The sequence below is a fragment of the Cryptotermes secundus genome, unplaced genomic scaffold, assembly GCF_002891405.2.
Source record: "Cryptotermes secundus unplaced genomic scaffold, Csec_1.0 scaffold499, whole genome shotgun sequence".
Lineage (NCBI taxonomy): Eukaryota > Metazoa > Arthropoda > Insecta > Blattodea > Kalotermitidae > Cryptotermes > Cryptotermes secundus.
Window position 1 is genome coordinate 2,132,672 of NW_019738354.1, and position 20,696 is coordinate 2,153,367.

Below are 20,696 nucleotides of genomic sequence, written 5' to 3' on the forward strand. Positions count from 1 at the left end.
TCTCAACATGTATTTCATATTGAAACAACCTGTTACCGTTCCTTATGAAATGACTTCCTACAGTCAAATGTTTCTTTCTTAGGTCACATAAGATGGCACATTAACTTCTGGCGATAATGAGAGATTTGTAGAAGAATGTACATGAGGAGTACTAGGCAGGGCTCTTTCCTAGCTTGTGGAATTCAAGTAGATGGAATTTGCTTAAAATCAGCCCTGTTCTCCACCAAAATTGAAGCAGGAAAAAGATTCTTGAAAGTCAGTTATAATCAGTTGTTTAATATAAGATTGCCAATGTCATTTTGAGTGGGTTTTTGGAGGATCATGTCAGAGGTAAGAGTTTACAGCAGAAGCTTAACCTGTTTGAAGCATGAGATTCATCATTATAGTACTTAAAAATTTTCCATCCCTGCAGGAAACTCGTTGCTCTCTGTTGCAAGCATCAGTAAGTTCATGCTGTGTAGCAAACTGTAATTCTCTGTGTTGCAAATGATAAGTCCATAAACGGTCTTAATTTTTCACTTAGAATGACCTGGGAATCACTCTCTGAAGTTGTGATATAAATTTATTATTATTATTATTATTATTTGGAGGGGGTGGGTTTCCCCATGCACTGCGACCTTTTGTTGATTTATTGTGCGTCCCCCTTTAATTATTCTAACTAGTCGCCATGCCCCTACAGTATTGGTGCTCGCTATCAGCCCCGTTCAGCCAGCGAGGTCGGCCCTCTCTGGCAATGGTCCCCGATATTTCTCCATCTACCGGATGAATTGGAAACTACTTGGGTCGGAAACTTTGCCAAGAACACTGTTAGTAAACTTATAACGGTACTGCATGAGATTATGAGTGTATGAATTCCAGTTGCAGATACAGTAATATTAACTGTACCAGTAGCCAACTCAACCAAACAACTCTGTCATTGTTGTGTGTTATTATTTTCGTGAAAAGTGCTTATTTAAAAGAGTTCCTTTGTATGGTATATTTTGTATTTGTTAAATGTTGGATGTTATGATTTGATTGTGGTGGCATGAAGTGGAACCCTTAGTCTGTAAGTAATGCAACATTTCATGCGATCAGTACAACAAATTTTATTAAAAGCTACAAGGCTGACAATATTTTTCAAGTTTGTACATATTATACACGTATGTTCTAATTTGGGTAGTAGTTTTATGAAACCTTTAAACAGGTAAGGACTCAGATAAAAATTATATCAAAATCTGTTGCTCTCTGCACATAATTGGAAATTCCGATGTGCCAGGCAAATTTGTTTATATGTGTGCTGTTATGTAAGACACAAATGTGTCGGACATATGTATGTATGTAATCGGACATATGTAATGGGAGTTTGACTAATGATGTGTTTGGAATCCAATTTCATAGTTTTATGAAGATCTTTACGTCTTAGTTACATTCATTTTAGATAAAATATGACGGAAATAAAATTATGTTTTATTAAAACATAAAGAAGTTTGGAAATATGTAAATAGTGTAACAATCATGAAATGTTCACACTCTCAATGTCTCTAATTTTAATGTTAATTATCAATACACGTTTATAAATAGCATAAAATACGCAGGGCAGAACGGCAAGACTTTCGAATATAATATGTGACCTAAGGTTTGTACGGTGTGAGGCTTACATAAAATATTTAATATTTGAATGTTATTCATACTGCCAGTAGAATGCAGTACTATCCACGGGTCATCACATAGTGCCATCTGCTCGGAAGTCTTGTGAACTTCACTTGAATATTGGGTACTCATAGATTGGAGTCAATCAATGATATAGAACTAGAGACCCTCAGAGAGTGGAAACTTTGAAACTAGAGGGTGCTGTGGGCGTAGAAGTGATTCATACGATTCGTTACAAGTAGATGATTAATTCAGTGTGATGTTGTGCAATAAGATTTGTTGTTTATACAGTAATGGTATAATGAAAGTGACAGTGAACTCAATAAAATAACCGAGAATTCGTTAACTGGGTAGGTTAAGAGAGAAAAGGTGTAGAAATCCCGTGAGGTAACTTCAGTCAAGTAGTGTAATTCCTATGTTTTGTGATTTAAGTTCATTGGTTGTCAGTTTTAGCAAGGAAAATGGTGAAAGTAAACGAAAGTAAGCCAGAAGACCAGCTTGAACACAGTCCCCAGTCGTTTTTGTCCATTGACGAATCGTTCGTTGTTTTGGAGAGATCTTCCCAAGAATCGAATGATCAGTTTGCATCTCATATGCTTCAACAGCCACCGGTTTACTCTGCAGTTCCTCCCCGTAACAGTTATACCGGAGGTTTATCTCGCCTGGAAGGCCAGGTTAGTATAATTTTAATATCCCCACCTGTGATACAAGGTAGGTGGCTAAGCTGGCTGATTGCATGTTACCTAAATGAAGATGTGAATTTCAGAATTTTGGAATCAGAAGTGTAGTCAGTGGTCAGCATAAAAATATTGACATTGAGTGCTCCCCCTCATTTTCTCAGCGCAGTGAGTGTACAGTCTGTTGTGGAATGTGTAATTTCTTTTTTCCGTGGTCATGTTGTGTCATCCCATTTGTCTCAGCCAATTGACTGACTCTAATATAACTCAGTAATTTAAATGAATTTTGTGTTTGTTATCCTTTCTTATCTTAAGAAGGAACATTTACAGGATCACATCTTTCTCATCATACACATGCATTTCACTCCATTCACCCTACATTAATGCATGTTTCTCTGTAATCATAATAAAAAAAAGTAAAGCTATCCTTGTAACAGGCCGTGAAGGCCCATAGGGTTGTGAGACGTTGAGGGTTCCACATTATCTAGACAGTCGGCTCAAAGATGGCGGTAAGGTTGTCAGCCTTACGTGCTGGCTGCGCTTTACTCCCCAAGAAAATTATTTATTTAATTAATTCCTGGTACTCATTTATGTTAGAGGCTGAGTTAACCCTAGGGCCATAGTGTGACCAGAAGGATTAGGTCAATTGAAAAAAATCCAATGACCTCATCGGGACTTGAACCCACGACCTTCTGGCTTGTAGCATAGTGCCTCAACCAACTATGCTACCACATGCCCCCACTTAATCATAATACCTGTTATAATATTCAACACATACACAATTGATTTGTTATGTTATTAACTCACTACATATTAATAAGTTTAATTCGTGGACTGGTGGCAGATCAGTGAGGTGCTACATGAGTCTGATTAGTTGACATGTTTCTGAGATCTCTGAAGATATCTTAATCCTGTAGCCACTGACATATATTTTAGTATGTCTTGTAAAGAAATATGTAAGTGATAAATCAGTTTATACATAATAGTGCAGCAGTTGGAGGGCACATAGAGCATTTATAAAAAAAGTTAACAAAAACTGATAACTTATTAGAACGTTTGTGACCTTTCCTGTAATTGTAGCATGTTGTCATTGTGAAATATACGACTCTGAAATTGGGTCCATCATTTTGAAACATGGTGTATGATTTGAATGGGCTCAGGAAAATTAAAATGTGTTGTCCATATGTAAAATCATAATTCTATGACAGGTTAGGAGGCTAGGTAGGTCAGAACAATTTGGATGAGAGCTGGTACAATTTCTTAGAGATTCATTCACATAGTTATACCAGTAATGCACTGTTAAGTCAGGACAGTGTGAAATGATTGATATACTTGAACAGAAAATTAGTAGAAAATTCGAAGCATATTCAGTTTTGAACTGTATCAGTCCATTATTATTACCATCAGACAAAGGCCAAAATTCACTATTGCATCTTTTAATTTCTAAACTAGCAGCATTCCCATAACTTACCATTCCTCAAATCCCTTCTAAAACTGGAATGCATACCCCCCCCCCATTTAAAATTATGTTTTTCCCCCAAATCTTTTCATGTTAGAATTCATGTTGCTTTCTTTTTGTGCAGACATGTGTTTAGAGTAGCCTATCCCCACTCAACTGATGTTTTACACACTCTTTTCAGAAAGGAACTAAGTTTGGTTTTAACTATAGTCATCTATTGTAAGAATTTTTGTCTTCTGGGATGTAATAGCATATAATCTTTTGAAAATCACCCAGCATTCTGGAATAAGGAAGTAAGAAATCAGTCTTTGCTTGCTGCCTGCTTCATGCTGGTTTCTTGCTTCACTTGTTTGTTGATCCTGAAGGTGGTGGGTATATTTTCTTCTGAAACATCACTTGAGTTTCAGCGTACTATATAGGATTATATCCCAGAAGATAGAACTCTTCAAAACCACTGCTGTGAAAATCTGAAATCTTACCTTTGTTATAGTTAGAATTCTAGACTGCATACACAAAGGCCATTACTCAAGTTTGGTGGTCATTGTATAGAAGTCCTTAATATCTAGCTGGATAGTACAAAAAATATGATGATAAGAAGCATTCCCTTGCAGCATCATCAGTCTCTGACACTGTAAAATGATAGAAGCGGAACACATGTAGAACAATAGTGCTTTCTTTCGCTTATCTGTCAGTGGCTTCAAAAATAATGTTGACATAAAAGTTCCATCATTAATTTTTTTGTGACAACTCCAGTGAAAGTCATGTCTACACCTTAGGGACTCTTGGAAATTCTGTGTGAAATTTAACTACACCAAATGCATATGTGTGTGTATATGATGCCTGTTATGTTTTTTCCCTTTCTGTTGTAGACTTCACAGAACTCCAGCTATATACCAGATGTAACAACAGATTTAAGTCCAGAAGAAATTCAGAAAAGGCTTCATGAATTGTTGCAGGAAAATCTGGAGCTGAAAGGTAGTTTTTGTGTTCCAGTTGTGATGTATATTTCATGGATATCTGCTCTCTGTCAGTCTTAAGATATCCTGAAAGTGTATATTATATGGTCTGTCCAATATTAGGAGTAGACTGTTGCTGATGTGGTAATGGCATTGCAGTGCATAGTAAGATAATACTCTCTGTCCCAGTACAGTACAGACCACAAGTTAAACATATGGCCAATAAGGATGTGTTTTGAGATAGACCTCTTTAATATTATAATGATGATAATCTATATGTATTTCTGTCAACATCCACTCATTTTTTTATATCCCTCATTACATATTTTTGCATATTATGTGTGCGATCATCGGACATTGCATAAACTTGGAAGTGTATCATACGTATAAGTATAGTGTCATTTATAAAATCTCATTATGTAGCACGCGGTAGTATATTTGGTTCAGGCACTGTGCTACAAGCCAGAAGGTCGTGGGTTCAAATCACAATGAGGTCATTGCATATTTCAATTGACCTAATCCTTCCACCCGCATTACGCTCTGGGATCGACTCAGCCTCTAACAGAAATGAGTACCAGGAATCTTCCTGTGGATAAAGGGTGGCCGGCAAGTAAGGCTGACAGGCTCACCACAATCTGTGAGCTCATTGTCTAGAAAATGTGGGAACCTTGATGTCTCTTCAACCCTGTGGGCCTTCACAGCCATTTAAAGGGATTGCTTTACCTTCTTTTACCATTATTATTAAATCATATGCAACATTATTGTCTGTGATTCATTTTCACTACAACCATATAAAAAATGTTATGTAACATGGCTCATTAAGAAAATAGGAATTGTAGAATTTGACTTGTTATGGTAGTGCTGTCACAGGTAAAAGCCACAAGACATCACAGTGAATACTTATTGCTAATTGCATCATAATGCACAGACAAATCGGAATTATTGCTTATGATACATCTTTTCTAGCATTTTTTGTACTTTATGTTTATAAACTTAAAAACACATGATATATCTGCATGAGATTTAGTTTGTATTTGCTCATATTCTACAGGTACAATACTTCTTATCCGGGAATTATGGATTCGCCAAATGTCTGAATCTAGGCCTTATATGTTGGATGTACCCATCTCAATCTGCGCTTAACAGTTTACCTGAAGCATCTATCTTTAATTTATACATAACTCCACATTCTTAATGCTTATTACAAAACACTTGCTTTTAGCCCTCTCGCTTTTCATAGGACTCCCCGTTTGGCCTTTACACATGACTTTGATAAAAATAGGAGAAAGAGTAGATACCACAGTAATCATGGAGAACAAGCATACATACAGTATATTGTTTTCAAATGATACTAGTTGGACATTGCCACCAACATGACAGTTTGAAAAACAGCTAAGTATCTGGACACTGGATAAGAAGTAGTGTACCTGTACTATACCAGTCTGTTCAATACATCAGTTAGAATTTTCTGAAACAGATAATTTGTTTTTAGAAACTTTGCAGCAGAACAACTTGGCAATGAAGCAGCAGTTCCACACACTTGCTATGTGGCAGGAGGAGGTGTTCAAGGTTCACCAGAACCACAAGGCCAAGTTTGCCGAGACCAGGGAGTTAGTTCTTAAGGTATAATTAACTTGTGCTTAAAATTGGATGTGTCCACACTTTTAGAGTGTTCACTGTGTTGGTTTGAAGTCCTAAATGTTAGGTTTGTAAACCTAAAGCTATGTCTTGGTAGATTCACCCATTCCCTTCAGAAGAAGAAATGTTATTTTGTGCATGTGTCTTATTAGTGGTGTGAGATGGAAGATTGTCAGCCCCACTTTGAAAAATTGCTGCCCCATAGGTATTTTAAGTTTCAAGTAACCAATATGAATGGTCTTTGAGCAAATCCATGATATAAGTAGTGACATCAAGGGGAGTAGTGGTGCCTTAGAATTAATTAGGGAGACTCATGTTCAATTTCTGAGGAATGTTCCAAAACAGTCATATTTTTGGACTGTAATAAAGTGAATTCAAGAGGGCAGACATAGTTGAGAATTCAAGAGTCATAATATTTTGACTTGATGGCAGAAAGCCAGAATTGTGGAGCGAGAGGAAACATCCATTCCTAGGCTACAGCTACCTAAACAACTGGCAATTGCTAAGCAACAGCTCTGTAAACACATTCCTGTGGCAACGAATATTTGCACAACAGTGGAGGAATTGTTGGAGAATAGACACAGTAATAGAGAAAACATGAAGACAGTGTTTTCTAGCAGTCTGCAGGTAGTCTTCAGTTAGTTCTGAGTTGGACGTGAGGGCTAGCCTTCAATAGCCAGTGGTGGCCAGACATGGCTAGCAGTCAGTGGCCAGGAGTACTGACAGTACACAACTTACTAAGTCCATCAGTTCAGTCAATCAATCAATCAATCCCAATCCTATAATCTTATTTTTTACACCAGCTGTCACAATTTTAGTGACTATAGACGGGGTTTCGATTGGTAATCAGTTTTATTGGATTCACGTAGCTCGTAAGTGCAGAGAACTACAACAGTTTCATTAAGTTCCCTTTAAGGTCACTGTAGCGCACAATGAGCCTTCTCAGTTTTGTTAGGCACCGTGTGGCAACAGCTCAGCTTCCGTGTTCCATGACAAAGTCAAAGTCAGAGTCACTTTATGACTGGCAGTTTACTGCCAATCAGTTCGTCTTGGTTCGAAGCCCCTCGAGACTCACGATTTTTTTTTCAGCAGAACCCTTGTAGTCATAGTCCTCATGTAACATCCTGTCTGATGAGAAGATGGGTTTGTCTGATATGAATATGCTTGACCTTCTAGTGCTAACACCACATCTTAATAGCACCGATATCTTGCTGTAGCTTTCTAAGAACATAACGCTCTTTACAGTCTATCGCACATATATAGGTGTCATCAGCAAAGAGACCTAGATAGACACCAGGTATTTGAGGCATATCAAGGCTGGTGCACGGACCAAACAGAAAACATAGCTTTCCACAATTCCTCTGTTGTTGCTTGCATAATGGTTGCTGCACTGATGTGCTGTTTACCATGGTGTAACCTAGCAGCAGGTGTCTTTTCTGATTAAACTATTCTGCCTTTCAGCAGACATGCCACAGTATTAAGAGTGACAGTGGTAGACCTAGAAGTATCCAATTAATGCAGGATTTCTGAGTTTCAAGACACCGAAGTATGCTGTTGAAAGCTAACTTATGAATGATCATTTAAAAGGCCTGTAGATTTTATCTGCACATTCAGACTAGTTCTGGGAACCACTAGATTGATACTGGGAACTTCTTGGAAGTAAGAGGAGTGAATGGAGATACTCACTCATATTCATCTGGTGCTGATGTCTAGGTTGCATATAGAATCTCCTCTGTTTCACATGTACTCTCTTGGCATGGCTCTTAGGCTAAGAGGCATTTATGTCCTTATTTTATACATTATATGTGCAGCTGATGAGCCAGGCTAGCTCATTCAATAAAGTGACTGCACAGGATGGCTCTTTTTCGCATTACATTCTAACTGGACATAGGGCCTGTTTACTCTCCCATCCAGTTGAGGGTAAATTGACCGGAGCATGTAAGCGGTCCGTTCACCCCTGTCTAGAAAGCGAAGAGAGGGTTTTAACACATGGCTAGTTAGAAAAAGAAACATTATTTGCAATGTTTAGCATGTCAAAACTGCATATTTGTTCATGACTTTCATTTTGACTTGTTCTGTATCCAAAGGTACTAACCTATTTAGGATTTATAGAATGTAAATAAATTCAATTCAATTCAATTAAAAAACTTTCCATGTGGAAACTTGGCTTCCTTGTACAATATTATACATGACGTTATCTGTCAACAGGGAATTATCTGTGAATTTAAAACGTGTGTATATAGTCTTAGAATCTTTGGTGACTGGCAGTGTTCAGAATCGCTTGAAGACATCAGCCTCCTGGTTTATAATGTATGAAGATAAGGAGCTTAAGTAAACACTCCAATCTGTTGATTTTAAGGTGACTGTAAAATGAACTACAGACTTGAATTTATCCAACACAGTGTGATTTATATCTCTGCGTCAAACTGGCAATGAAAACATTGTTTTTGAATTAACATCTTTATGTGTATTTTCTCAAATTTTACCAGTATGGCCAGTACAGTTTTCTGTACTTTGTGATTGTATTCCAAGCGGTTCAGCTACACAGTGTTTTAATTTTATTTTAACTTTTAATGATCATAGATTTTATTTTTCTAATTTTTTATTGTTGTTGTTGTAGCCTTATTGTGAATATGTAAACTTATACAGCAAGGATCATTCAGTTTTCCCCACATTTATACAAGTAAGAGTGTCCTACTTTGAGTGAATGTCCAACATTTGTATAAATATGAAAAGTGTAAACAACAAGAACATGTTCCAAATCATGACTTAGTATTATTGTTATTGTGTTTGTAGTTGAGAGCTGAGAATACAGAATTGAGGAACATTTTGGAAGAGAGTAAGAAGACAGGGTCAGGGATTCCAAATGCCTCAGAAACAAAGGTAAGATGTTGGGGGAGGGAGGGGAGGGCAAGAGAAAAACGTATATGTACAGTTGGAACCCTCCACAGGATAATCCCAATTTTATTCAATCATGAAAAGTTTGCTTTTTTATTTCTTGCAAACTTGTTCCTCTCCTCTTGATATCTTCCAGTACCTTAAACAGTCTTGTTATAGGTCATCTCATAGGCCACGTTCCTTTGAATTATAAATCTATTGCCCTTTAGACATACTTGTTATATCTTTTTTTTTTTTACATGGCCAAACCATTGTAATTGTATCTTCTCTAACTCTTATTAACAAATTTTGAATTCAGCTATTTGTCAAAATTTAATTTTGATTTCAACCATTTTCTGTTTTATTCTTAATACATTTGAAATATTTTTTATTGCTTATTATTATTATTATTATTTATTTATTTATTATTTAATTACATTCCATTAAGCCATACAAGGTCAAAGACCTATAGAATGTAGAAACTATCATTATAAATATAAAACAGTAAGCATTGTTTGATTTTGCTTTTGTTTCTTCTTGTAAGAGCTGCATGTTGTTAGCAGTTTAAAATGTACATTATATGCTATTGTTTTGAGACCTTTTTCTTTCATAATATTCCTTTTTAAATCTGGTAAAATTGATAGAATTTAGAACTGTTTTGTATTCAGTTAATCTCTGTATCATTCCCTTTTAAATTTGTTTCCCTTCCCAAATCTTTTCACCTGTTTAACTGCTATATCCTTAAGTTTTATTCTGAGAAGTATTGCTATTTACAATTATATATTATTGGTGTTGCTGTTGCTGTCTGGGTAACATTGCTATTTCCATTTTTGTAGTTGATGATGGAGAATGTTGAACTGGTAGGTAAAATTGCTGAGCTACAACAGAAACTGTCAACTCCAGTGCCAAGGAAAGAGCAGCTTCACAGTGGACCTCCCAGCAAGAAAGAGCAAGAGTTGAGTGCACTGTTGGAACAAGTGAACAGACAGTTGGAGACTGCAGAGCGTTCTAGGCGCCAGCTGACTGTAGAGGTAGAACATCTGACAGCACAGAGAACGCGGCTTGAACGGGATATGGCAGCACAGAAGAAGGTAATGGAAGAACAAAAGGAACAACTTCAGAAATCACAGAAAGAGAAAGAAGAACTGGAACAGAAGATAACACTCTTAATGGAGCAGGTGAGTTTGTGTGACATAAACTTAGGTGGACCTTGAGTCACAGTGGATATAGCCCCTGTCCTATTTACTCTGGACTGCCCAGCAAACAAAACGGTTAGCTGAAGCTTTGTTACTGAGAGATATGTTGTTCACAGTGACCCACACCTTGCACAAAACATGCTGACCAGTAGTGTTACAAAGCCATTGCATTCAATAATTACACTTTATGCTAACATTAAAGGCTGAAACCAAGCTAGCTCCCTCAAATGTTATCTCTTCTGGCATGTATTCAGTATTTCATTTCATGTATTCACCTGCCCAGTTGTATCCCACTATTATGATTGGTGTTCTTCACTGTTTTCCTTTGTTACTCGATGCATATCCTGAGATGGTATTTCAGATTAGGCAATGGTGGTAATCTTCCATGGCTTTTAATTTTCATTTTCACCAGCCATCCTATCATTTGACACAATGTAGTCTGTGATACTGATATTATCATTAAATATACCATGCATAAGTAAATAAATTACGAGTTGAAAGCAATATTCTAGTGAAGAACTCGTGTTTCTTAAATGCATTCTTTGTGATTTTACATATAAGCTTGTTTGAAAAGCTAGGCACAATATAGGTATCACATTGCATAGATCATAAGTTGGATCTCCTTGTATTTCATTTTGTATTAACCATATTAAAATATATTTTAATTACAAGTTTTGGCTTTTAATAAGCTCTATATTTCATGCCTTACAGAACTTTCTGCTCCATTAGCTATTTTTGAGAACCATAAATTATTTTGTTAAGAGTTTCATATAAAGTATTTGACAGTTAAATGCTTGCTACAATATTTAATATAGAACCAATACTAAATTTAATATAAAAATGTTGAATAGTTAAGAGATGTAATATGCAGACAGGCATACACTGTCATCCAGTGTGTGTTCCTTTTAAGCACTTGCCGCAAAGAACATACTAAACCAGAAGTGCAATAAAGATTCTGAATTAAAAATACAGACAATTTTGCTGCAAAAGGTTATCTAACATTGTTGTTATTACAGAAGGTTTAGGGTTTACAGAACTGTATGAAGCCTTCAGAGGTACAGTCTGACAGAGAATTTTGGTAAGGAAATATCCTGAGAAACAGTGGAATTCTGAAGAGAGGACAAAAAGATTTTAAGGATGTAGGTAGCAGGGGATATAATTGGATTGTGTTTAATGGCAAGATTTTGCATTGGCATTGTAGTAGAACCTTTACTTTCTGCTACCATAGTGTTAAAACTTGTAAATTATTGGCACTGTGTTATTTCCATAACAGTACCAGGAAGAACTTTCCCTGAAAGATCAGCAACTTGTTTCATCACCACCAATTAGTGGCCAACAGTCCAACACACAGGAAATTCAGAGGCTCACATTGCAGCAGGATGATCAACTGGCTCTAATTAATTCCTTAACACATGACCTGAAGAAAGAAAGAGCTAAAGTAAGACTGTGCAGGGCAACCACTAAAAATATTGTCACATGTTGGGTATGTCACATGACAAATAACTTCACGTGGGTCTCGGATTTAGTGAATCTTTATTGGACACTCACTCTTACACACCTTACAATTATTATTACTTGCAGTATCACTTGATTTCTGGCCCAATACGCTAATACTCAACTTCCATTCGAGGCCAGGCCCTTTATATAAGGTGCACGCAGACTCAGTAGAGGACCCCCTCGCCAAGGTTTGATCTCACGTCTTCGGCAATCCATTGCTTCGGGAATGCACCTTATAGAATACACTAGTAACATGTTTAATCTCATCTGTTGTTACTCAATGACAATTCGTTGCTACCATTTGTCACTGTGTTAACTCCCCAGTTTTCACGTATTTGTTGCCGTGGAAGTGTCCATTCCGATTGTAGCGGTTGTTGCGGCGATGGACATAAGATGACTCATCACAATATATTAAGAAAATAAATCTCAGCTTTAAGTCATCTTTCAGGTTTAATGATTGTAACATCTTACAGGGGCTGTAACAGAATCTTGTTCATTGTATATTTTTTGGGGGACACACATTAGTATAGTTTGAGGCACTGTGCAACAAGACAAACAGTCGCAGGTTTGATCCCGATGATGTCATTGGATTTTTTTTTTTCAATTTACCCAATCGTTCTAGCCACGCCATGGCCCATGGGTCAACTCAGTCTCTAACAGAAATGAGTACCAGTAATCTTCTGGGGGAGGGTGGGCGGAGTAAAAGGCAGCTGGCACATTAGGTTGACAGCCTTGCCACCATCTGTGAGCTGATTGTCTAGAGAAAAATGTGGGAGCCTCAATGTCTCAACCTTGTGGCCCTTCATGGCCGCTTACAGGGATAGCTTTACATTTTTCTGTATTTCTTTACCTCACCTAATGATCACACCACTGCTTGAAGTATTAGTCACCGCAGCATACTTTTAAAGGAATGTTGGTTCTCAAACTTTATTGTGTTGCTCAATTCATGGAATTAATTTCCAAGATTCTTAAACCCNTTTAAACTTATTATTACAGGGTTTCTAGACTTTGTTCCTTATCTTATATTCTGAGCAGAGCACAGTATTTGTGAAACCAGATACATTTCTGCCTGCAGTTTCCAAAATATGATTTGTTCATCTCTTCAGTATACAAGATGATAGACTAAGCAGACTGGTGTGGCAGTAGCACTTAAACTTGTTATTGAGGAAGTGCTCAATTCAGATCTCAGCTAATACACTGACTGAGGTTTTTCATGATTTCCCTTAGTCCCTCCAAGCAAATGCCAGGGTAGACCCTTGGTTATACCATGACTGCTTCCTTCCAAATCCTTTTCATTTCATTATTCACCAATGATCTATTCAGTGCTGTATAGTCTGAGATACTGACAATGTCATAAAGTAAACCATGAATTACAGACACTGGACAAAGTCCAGAAACCCAGAAATCTTAAGTGTAATGCACCAGAGCTGGAACCAGAACTAAGACTTTGACTGTATGTGCACTTTTATGAGATATTCTTCACGTAGTCACCTTCACTGTTTGTATTTATCATATTTTAATACAGACTTAGTACTGTTATGAGATGAGAAAGGAACCCAGGTTGCTTTGACTGTGGGTCTGTTTGATAGAATAAAACAGTAAAGAAAATACTGCGTTTTCATTTAGGTCTTTTATTTCTTCTCTCCACATACTTTGTAGTATGGTTATGTGTTGATAGGTGGCAGCAGGAACTGCAGCTGTGGAAGAAACTCCAGCCACTATTGATGAAGAAGCATCACTTGCACGTGACATGAGGGACTGTGAAGAAACGTTGGGACACATCAGTAGTTGTCTGGATAAAGAATCTGAAAGGTCTGTCTGTATCAATAGCATATTCAAGAGACATGGATATGAGAGAATAACATTAAATGGTTTAACTCTCTTGAGCTGGGATATCTTGGTCTGTATAGCTAGGAGCTATGGGCTAGACAGCCAGTGTTTGATTCCTGGCAGGAGAAAGATTTGTCTCTTCTCCATAGCTTCCAGATTGGCTCTGGAACTTACCAAGCTTCCTATCCAATGGGTACCAATGGCAATTTTTGTGGGGGTGAAGCGGCCGATGCGTGAAGCTGACCAGTCTCCTCAATCTAGTGCCTCCACTCCCCTATACATCTTCATTGCATAGTGAATAATTAATGAAGCTCAGGGACAGTTTTACCCCTCTCTTCTGTCTCAAGTCATCTGGTGGTGTGGTATGTGGTGACAACAGTGAAGCTTCAGGTTCTGTCTGAATAACTATAGCATTATTTTTCAACTTTTGTTCTGCTTTTGTGTTTACAAAACTATGTTCACATCACCCTTGATAGCTGACATTACTTTTCCTTTATATAATTTCATTTCATTTATTCACCTTCCATAAATCCTGTCGAGAATACATTCTCATGCGGATGTGGAGATTGTCCTAGTTACAGTCACAACTAAGAATTCTCATGCAGATGTTGAGATCGTCTTAGTTACAGTCACAACTAAGAATTAGAATTATTTCTAATATGTGTTACAGATCATAAAACATTTTAAAAGATCAGTAACAGATTAGGTATGAGTAATATATGTCAGGAGACTCAGTATTGTTAAAATGCTATTCTGAAAAGACACAGTGTTTGATAAATATAAAAAGTACTTCAAATATTGAAGCAAGTACACTTAAACAAAAGATAGCAACACAACCCATTACAGTTACAAAAGAAAACAGTGCAGAACATGATCACACTGCTATTACTGCACTTGGTTAGCTACTGATGAATGGTGGAAATGCTAAGACTGCAGTCTTTTGGGATGTGATGCCTTATGGTTTAATAGATGAAGACAAGTGTTTTGGAGGAACCTTCTGCCTTCATTATCTAATTTTCTATCCTGAAAATGAAGGGAGCAGGTTCCTGTAAAAAATTGGTAATTGTCTACCATCCCAGAAGACTGCAGTCTGCTTATTTATTTCTGTGAGAACCTCACCTCTTCTGTAGAAAAGCATTTGTGTTCACACTGCCACAGTGTAGAGACCGATGTTATGGCACACTGGCTGAGAACCACTGATGTGTCACGACTGCAGTGAGTTCATCATTTAGAAAGCTCTTCATGGGATGCATCCTGTTGTGTGTCATATATGAGCATTTAAGGGACGTCTGCACCACACTTATTTCGATAAACAAATTGATACTGATGTACCAGCATTTGTTTAGTTGGCAAAGTTGTCACTACAGGTTTCGATCCTTACAAGGCCATCATCGGGCGAATCTACAGTAATGTGATCTTAGTCATTGAATTGTTTTCTTAATATGGATCCATATTATTACAAGCAAGCAGTTTAGACAGAGAACATTAGAACATAAAAATGGGGATCCCTTTGCATACAACACAACATACACAAGCAATAAAAAAACTCATCATATGTGGAAAACAAAAACAGAAGGGGTGACATAAAGAAAGCACTCAAAGAGACCACTACAGGATGCCTAGATATGGTAAAGAAGTAAACAAATGTGACACTCATAGAAGGGCCTCCACACATTGCTTCATCCTGTGCCTTACCATGTAACAACAACCTTAACAAAACCTGACAAAGCTAAAAAATTTTACTTTTTAAGCTAATTTCAGTTAAGCTTAAAATCAAAATATAATTTGCGTAATTCATTTTAAGATTAAAATTATATTAATTGAAATCATATGTGTCATATTAATTTTAATTTCTAAGTTTAATTTAAAAAACTATGTATTTGTTATATATATTTTAACAAAAGGGTGTATTTGCTGTTCAGATGGTAAAATATTGTAATAATATTGATCCATGTTAAGAAGACAGTTCAGTGACTTAAGGTTACTTTTCTCTAGATTTGCCTGATGATGACCTTGTAAGGGTCAAAACATGTAGCAATGCCTTTGTCTTTTCTTACAGGTTCAGTAGTTTGGACAGCTGGCTCCAGGTGGCATCTGATAGCATGAATCACTGGAAGGTGAATCAGTCTGTTGATGTCAAGACTGTGAATGCTCTTAAGGCTGAAATAGAGGAACTGAGAAATTTGCTGATTCAAGAGAAAGCTTCTAATGAAGAGAAGAAGTAAGTAATCATTTCTTTGACATCTGACAGCTGTTGTTTCTGCAGTTTTCACTACAGTCTGGGTTTGATTCCCAGTAGGGGCAATAGTTGTTTCCCTTCATCACAACTTCCAGGCCATCTATGGGGCCCACCCAGCCTCTTACACTGTGGGTACTGGGAGCTTTTACTCCAGGACAAACACAGCATAGGTATAAAGCTCTCTAGTCACCTGCATCTGGTGCTGTGATTAAGAATGGTGGAACTATAACTCAACTTCCCCATGCATCGTCATGGCACGGTGCTTGAGTAAGCCCAGGGATTACTTTACCTTTCATCTTAGCTTCTGTTTAGTTTTGAAATTATTTCTTTACCTTGACTTAGTAGCACATGTAAAGTGGATGATTGATTCTTAAAGTATTTAATTTTCAGCTGCATGTCTGAAATAACGTCAAATGAGATGGTGAAATAATCATGAATGATGAATAGGTAAGGACTAGGAAAGAGGTGGTGGCTGCCTATTTTGAGCTACTGTTCCAGCATTTCCCTGGAGAATCTCTGTAACTTGAAGCTGACCAAGATTCTACCCAAGCATCTCCCAAGTACAAACCTAAAGCAATGTTTCTGTACCAGCTTACTTGATGGATGCTATTGAATGAAAAATGTGTTAATTACTGAAATATCTCTCTTGTGTTAAATGGATATTTTAATCACAAATTATATTTAAGGCATAATGTAGACCATTGGAATTGTGTCCTGAGCATGTGTATTTCTTTCATAATGTGAATAAACTTGGAATCTACTATGAACTTGAATATTGGGAGTGAAATGTATAGTGATTCCAATGTGTCTGCCACAAGTCACACCGTGGTGTTCAGCACCTCTGCTTCATACACAGGTGTCAGGTTCAGATTTTGGTCTAAAGGCCATGATCCTCACTGTGGTTGTTCGTGGTTTCTCATTTATTTCAAGCAAATGCTGAACTATAAAATTAAAATATTTACTGCCATGCAGTTGTAACTTGTTGAAATCCATAAAAGTAGTTTTTCTTGATGCATGTCAATTTTTTTTAATTTAAAATGTTCTTTTTAATAGTAGATACTGTGTATTCATTCACTGATCATCCTACTGTTCGGTGCTGTATAATCTGAGTTACTGGAAGCATCAGTAAATGAACCATAAATAAATTAAATTCATCTTTACAGAATAAAAAAGGACCATTATAATGTAGAGTAGTGTCTCCTGGGATGTGGCACCATGTAGTCTTAGAAGTTACCTGCATCAGTAAACTTCCACCAGACTAAATGGCATTACATCTCAAAAGAAAGTCACTGGCATAAGAATGTCAAAATCTCACACAGACCATTAGGTTGTCATCATTTTTCTCTCTAATGTGTATGTGTGATCTCACACCAGAAGGATTTCTTTTCTGGTTGTTGGTTTGAATATGATTGTTGAATTTTATGTTATTGTTTATAGGAAGAACTTGGAGGAGGCTGAGGAGAAGTTCAGAAAACTCTACTCAGATTACCAGATGGTTGTAAAAGAGTTGCAGAACTTCCATGAAGAGCAGAAAGATAAGGATCGTCATAATAATGCCTACTTTGAGGTACAGGCACGAGGCTTCACCGAGAAGATAGACAGCATGACGGCACAGCTTATCAACATGGAGGAAGCACTCACGCAGAAAGAAAAAGAAGTGGCTCAGATGAAGGAAACAGTGGAGAAATGTGAACTGGAGAAAGAAGCAGTCACCATTCTCAAAGCACAGGTGTGATCATAATTGAACCATTACTGTTCAAGGAAGTGCTGAAGTTGCTCTCATACCTGACAGCTCATATTACTGCATGTTTTCTCTACACAAAGGGAATTCTCATAAGGGGAAGTCTTCAAAATTATTGACTGTTTTTAAATTAAATTTATTATTTGAAATTTTTGACTAAAAGTTGGTGGGCCAGTTTAATTGTAGTTTATGTTGGTCCAGTATGCCTACATTACATGTCTTCAAACCAAACATAATCAGCACTGTGTGTGCTGAGATATGAGGCTGCTTCATTTGGTAGATCATTGTCAACATTTCAGAGGAATGTGTTTCTTAAAAACAAAATTGGTTTGAACATAAAACGTAGGTCTCCAACACTTCAGTTGGGGCCTTTTGTGATATGGTATATAAGACTGAAGGAAAAATATTTGGTGATTCTGTTCTGTGACTCTTTAATGCAGTTAGCTTTGCAACAAGGGATTTACCTCTGCAATAAATGAGGATCAAGGTCAGTGATATAAGCAGTGTACCAAAATCCACATTTGGAAAGTGTGCATGTTTGGTGTGCACTTTTACACACATGTTAGGTGTACTTTGCACAGAATTTATGAAATGAGAGGTTAGTTGGTTGGTTATATCTGCCATTCATGTATTTAATCTTCAGTACATTGCAGTGCAATTTCTGGAAGGGGAATCTGAACGATTCTTCCAAAATTATAAAATGCATTGTCAACAGAGCTGAAGTGTGATGACCTCTCTAAAGAGGGAGAGAGACTTGTAATAATTGTAACAGGCTAACTTGGTCTAGTATTGGATAGGACACTGATAGCCCATTAGAACAGCATGCATTATAAAAGATGTTTCTTTCTCCAGGTTGAAGTTTACCAGTCTGATTTTAATGCCGAGCGAGAAGCTCGTGAGAATCTTGCTGGAGAGAAGGAGAGACTGGCAGAAGATCTGCGACATCTCCAACGCCGCAACCAGCAACTGCTGGATGAATTAGAGGCATACCAGCAGAACCAGTATGAGCAAATGCAGAAACATGCACCACCTGCTCTGGTTGCATCAGCACCAATGTAATTAGCTTGCTGCACCAACTAGAGCATCACTTGAATATAATATATCATTAGTGTCAGCAATTACCACATTAGAAGATGTGGCGTATGCATCTTTTTCTTTCTTATTGCTAGTGGGGTGGGATGAAGTTCCTTGTACTGCAGCCACTTCTGGCCTATTGTACCAGCCCCAGATAATAGGTGAGGGTGATTGTGAAGCAGTTGGTGGAATGAAGATTGGCAGGGGAAACCGAAGTACTCGGAGAAAACCTGCTTCAGTGCCACTTTGTCCACCACAAATCCCACTTGACCAGACCCAGGATCAAACCCGGGCCACCACAGTGGGAAGCCAGTGACTAACCGCTTGAGCCATGGCACGGCCTGGCATATGCATCTTAGTAGGAGATATTTTGAGAATATTTTGTGGGTTTATTATTAAGTTTCATGAAAGTTGGATCTTCCCATGTATCTTTAGTATGTTCCTTGCATGAACAAAACCCCTGAGGAGTAACTTTTGCATTGATACCATTCCTGAAGTATCTAACATGGCCATATTGTTGAATAGAAGGTGTATTCTTAATTTGGGTGATGACTTATTTAACAAGTGACCTATTTGATAATATAGAGGAGTGGTCAGGCCTCGTGACTTTAAGTTATTATTAATAAATATTATTGTTTATAGTTAGTAATTATAGACTTGTATATGAATGCAAATACCAGAGCAGTATATAGAACTGAAAATAACACATTTGGAAATATGTTTTCACTAAATTGGAAAACACTTGGCCACATTACTTTTTCCTAAAGAGCCTCTGCCTTCTGATAAGAATGAAGGAATTCATGTCTGAGGCAGATTAAGAGTGGAGACTGATCATAATTCCATTCTTAAACTTAAGCAGTGATGTTCCAAGTTAAAATTTCCAGTCCTGGACACTGGAATTGATAATTTAATTGATGGTTCCAGTATCACAAGTGGTTGGAACACGATAGCAACCCCAGGGCGAGCAGAACCTCAGAGACCAACTAGGTCCTCTCCTGGCAGAAGACCTTCCCCAGGTCCTCAGCAGCAGAATCCATTGCCAGCAGCAGAAGAGGATACCCAGCCATTTAGAGTGAGGATTATGTACATTGCCTAACAAATTACTGACTGTTACATTTGTTTGGTCATGGTGGTTCTATGCTTGAGTTTATTAACATAACAGTGAAGCTTTCTAGCGCCTAGAATTTGCAGTTGTTGCAGATTTGAGTATTGACTCAAACAAAGTTGGTGAGACTGGCTCAGTGTCTCCAAACCATTGCCGGTCTAGATCAAAAAGTATATACCATTTAGCATTATAAATATTATAGATACAAAATAATGACTTGTAGTAACAATGATTGATATGCTAATGTATTTTCTAGTCTATCTATCACAGCAAACTCACTTTTTATAAATGAACAACTGAAGGCATGAGTTGATTGATGAAATTGGTTAGTTACTAAGAATGCACGCTGCATGTTTCTATCATATATGACCATCATCAGGCATTTAAAATATTGAAATGCATGTCAACGTACATTACTGGACTGCTAATTACAGTGGATTCATTGTAGATAGTCCTGTTTTACACAAAATTTCCTGAGATTACAATATTATAGAAAATATCAAATTGATTATTAAGTTAGGTGAGTCTATAATTTATTTCCATTATTATAGTTATTAGTTAAGAGTAGATGTTAAAACTTCAGTAGAGGTAGGTAGAATGTGGTAGGTAGGTAGGTAGGTAGGTAGGTAGGTGGTATCAGCGGAATACTACTGTGTTTAGGGTATGTTGTATGTGGGGACATGAATGTGTTTTTTTTTTTCAGCGTATGTATATCTTTTGGGTGGAGTACTTTGAATTTCCAGTATGTATCTAGTACTGATAACTTCATGCTGAACTT

The 20,696-nt window shown here is 37.2% G+C and overlaps 1 protein-coding gene across 6 annotated transcripts in view; it reads left to right on the top strand.

Annotated features, from left to right (window-relative positions):
- The first annotated feature begins 871 nt into the window (after positions 1-871).
- LOC111870790 (optineurin) overlaps positions 872-20,696 on the top strand; it is a 31,098-nt gene continuing 11,273 nt past the window's right edge. Inside the window, exons 1-12 of one of the 6 annotated variants that reach the window (XM_023863323.2) lie at positions 872-1,045; positions 2,077-2,303; positions 4,635-4,740; positions 6,214-6,344; positions 9,156-9,242; positions 10,073-10,414; positions 11,706-11,870; positions 13,608-13,741; positions 15,819-15,980; positions 17,436-17,727; positions 18,592-18,794; positions 19,738-19,885. In XM_023863323.2, the coding sequence (XP_023719091.1) occupies positions 2,091-2,303; positions 4,635-4,740; positions 6,214-6,344; positions 9,156-9,242; positions 10,073-10,414; positions 11,706-11,870; positions 13,608-13,741; positions 15,819-15,980; positions 17,436-17,727; positions 18,592-18,794; positions 19,738-19,885 (1,983 nt within the window). In that variant the 5' untranslated portion in view covers positions 872-1,045; positions 2,077-2,090. Of the gene's footprint in view, positions 1,046-1,798; positions 2,304-4,634; positions 4,741-6,213; positions 6,345-9,155; positions 9,243-10,072; positions 10,415-11,705; positions 11,871-13,607; positions 13,742-15,818; positions 15,981-17,435; positions 17,728-18,591; positions 18,795-19,737; positions 19,886-20,696 lie in introns of those variants that run through there. The other 5 variants (XM_023863320.2, XM_023863321.2, XM_023863322.2 and 2 more) reach the window with 5 other exon arrangements.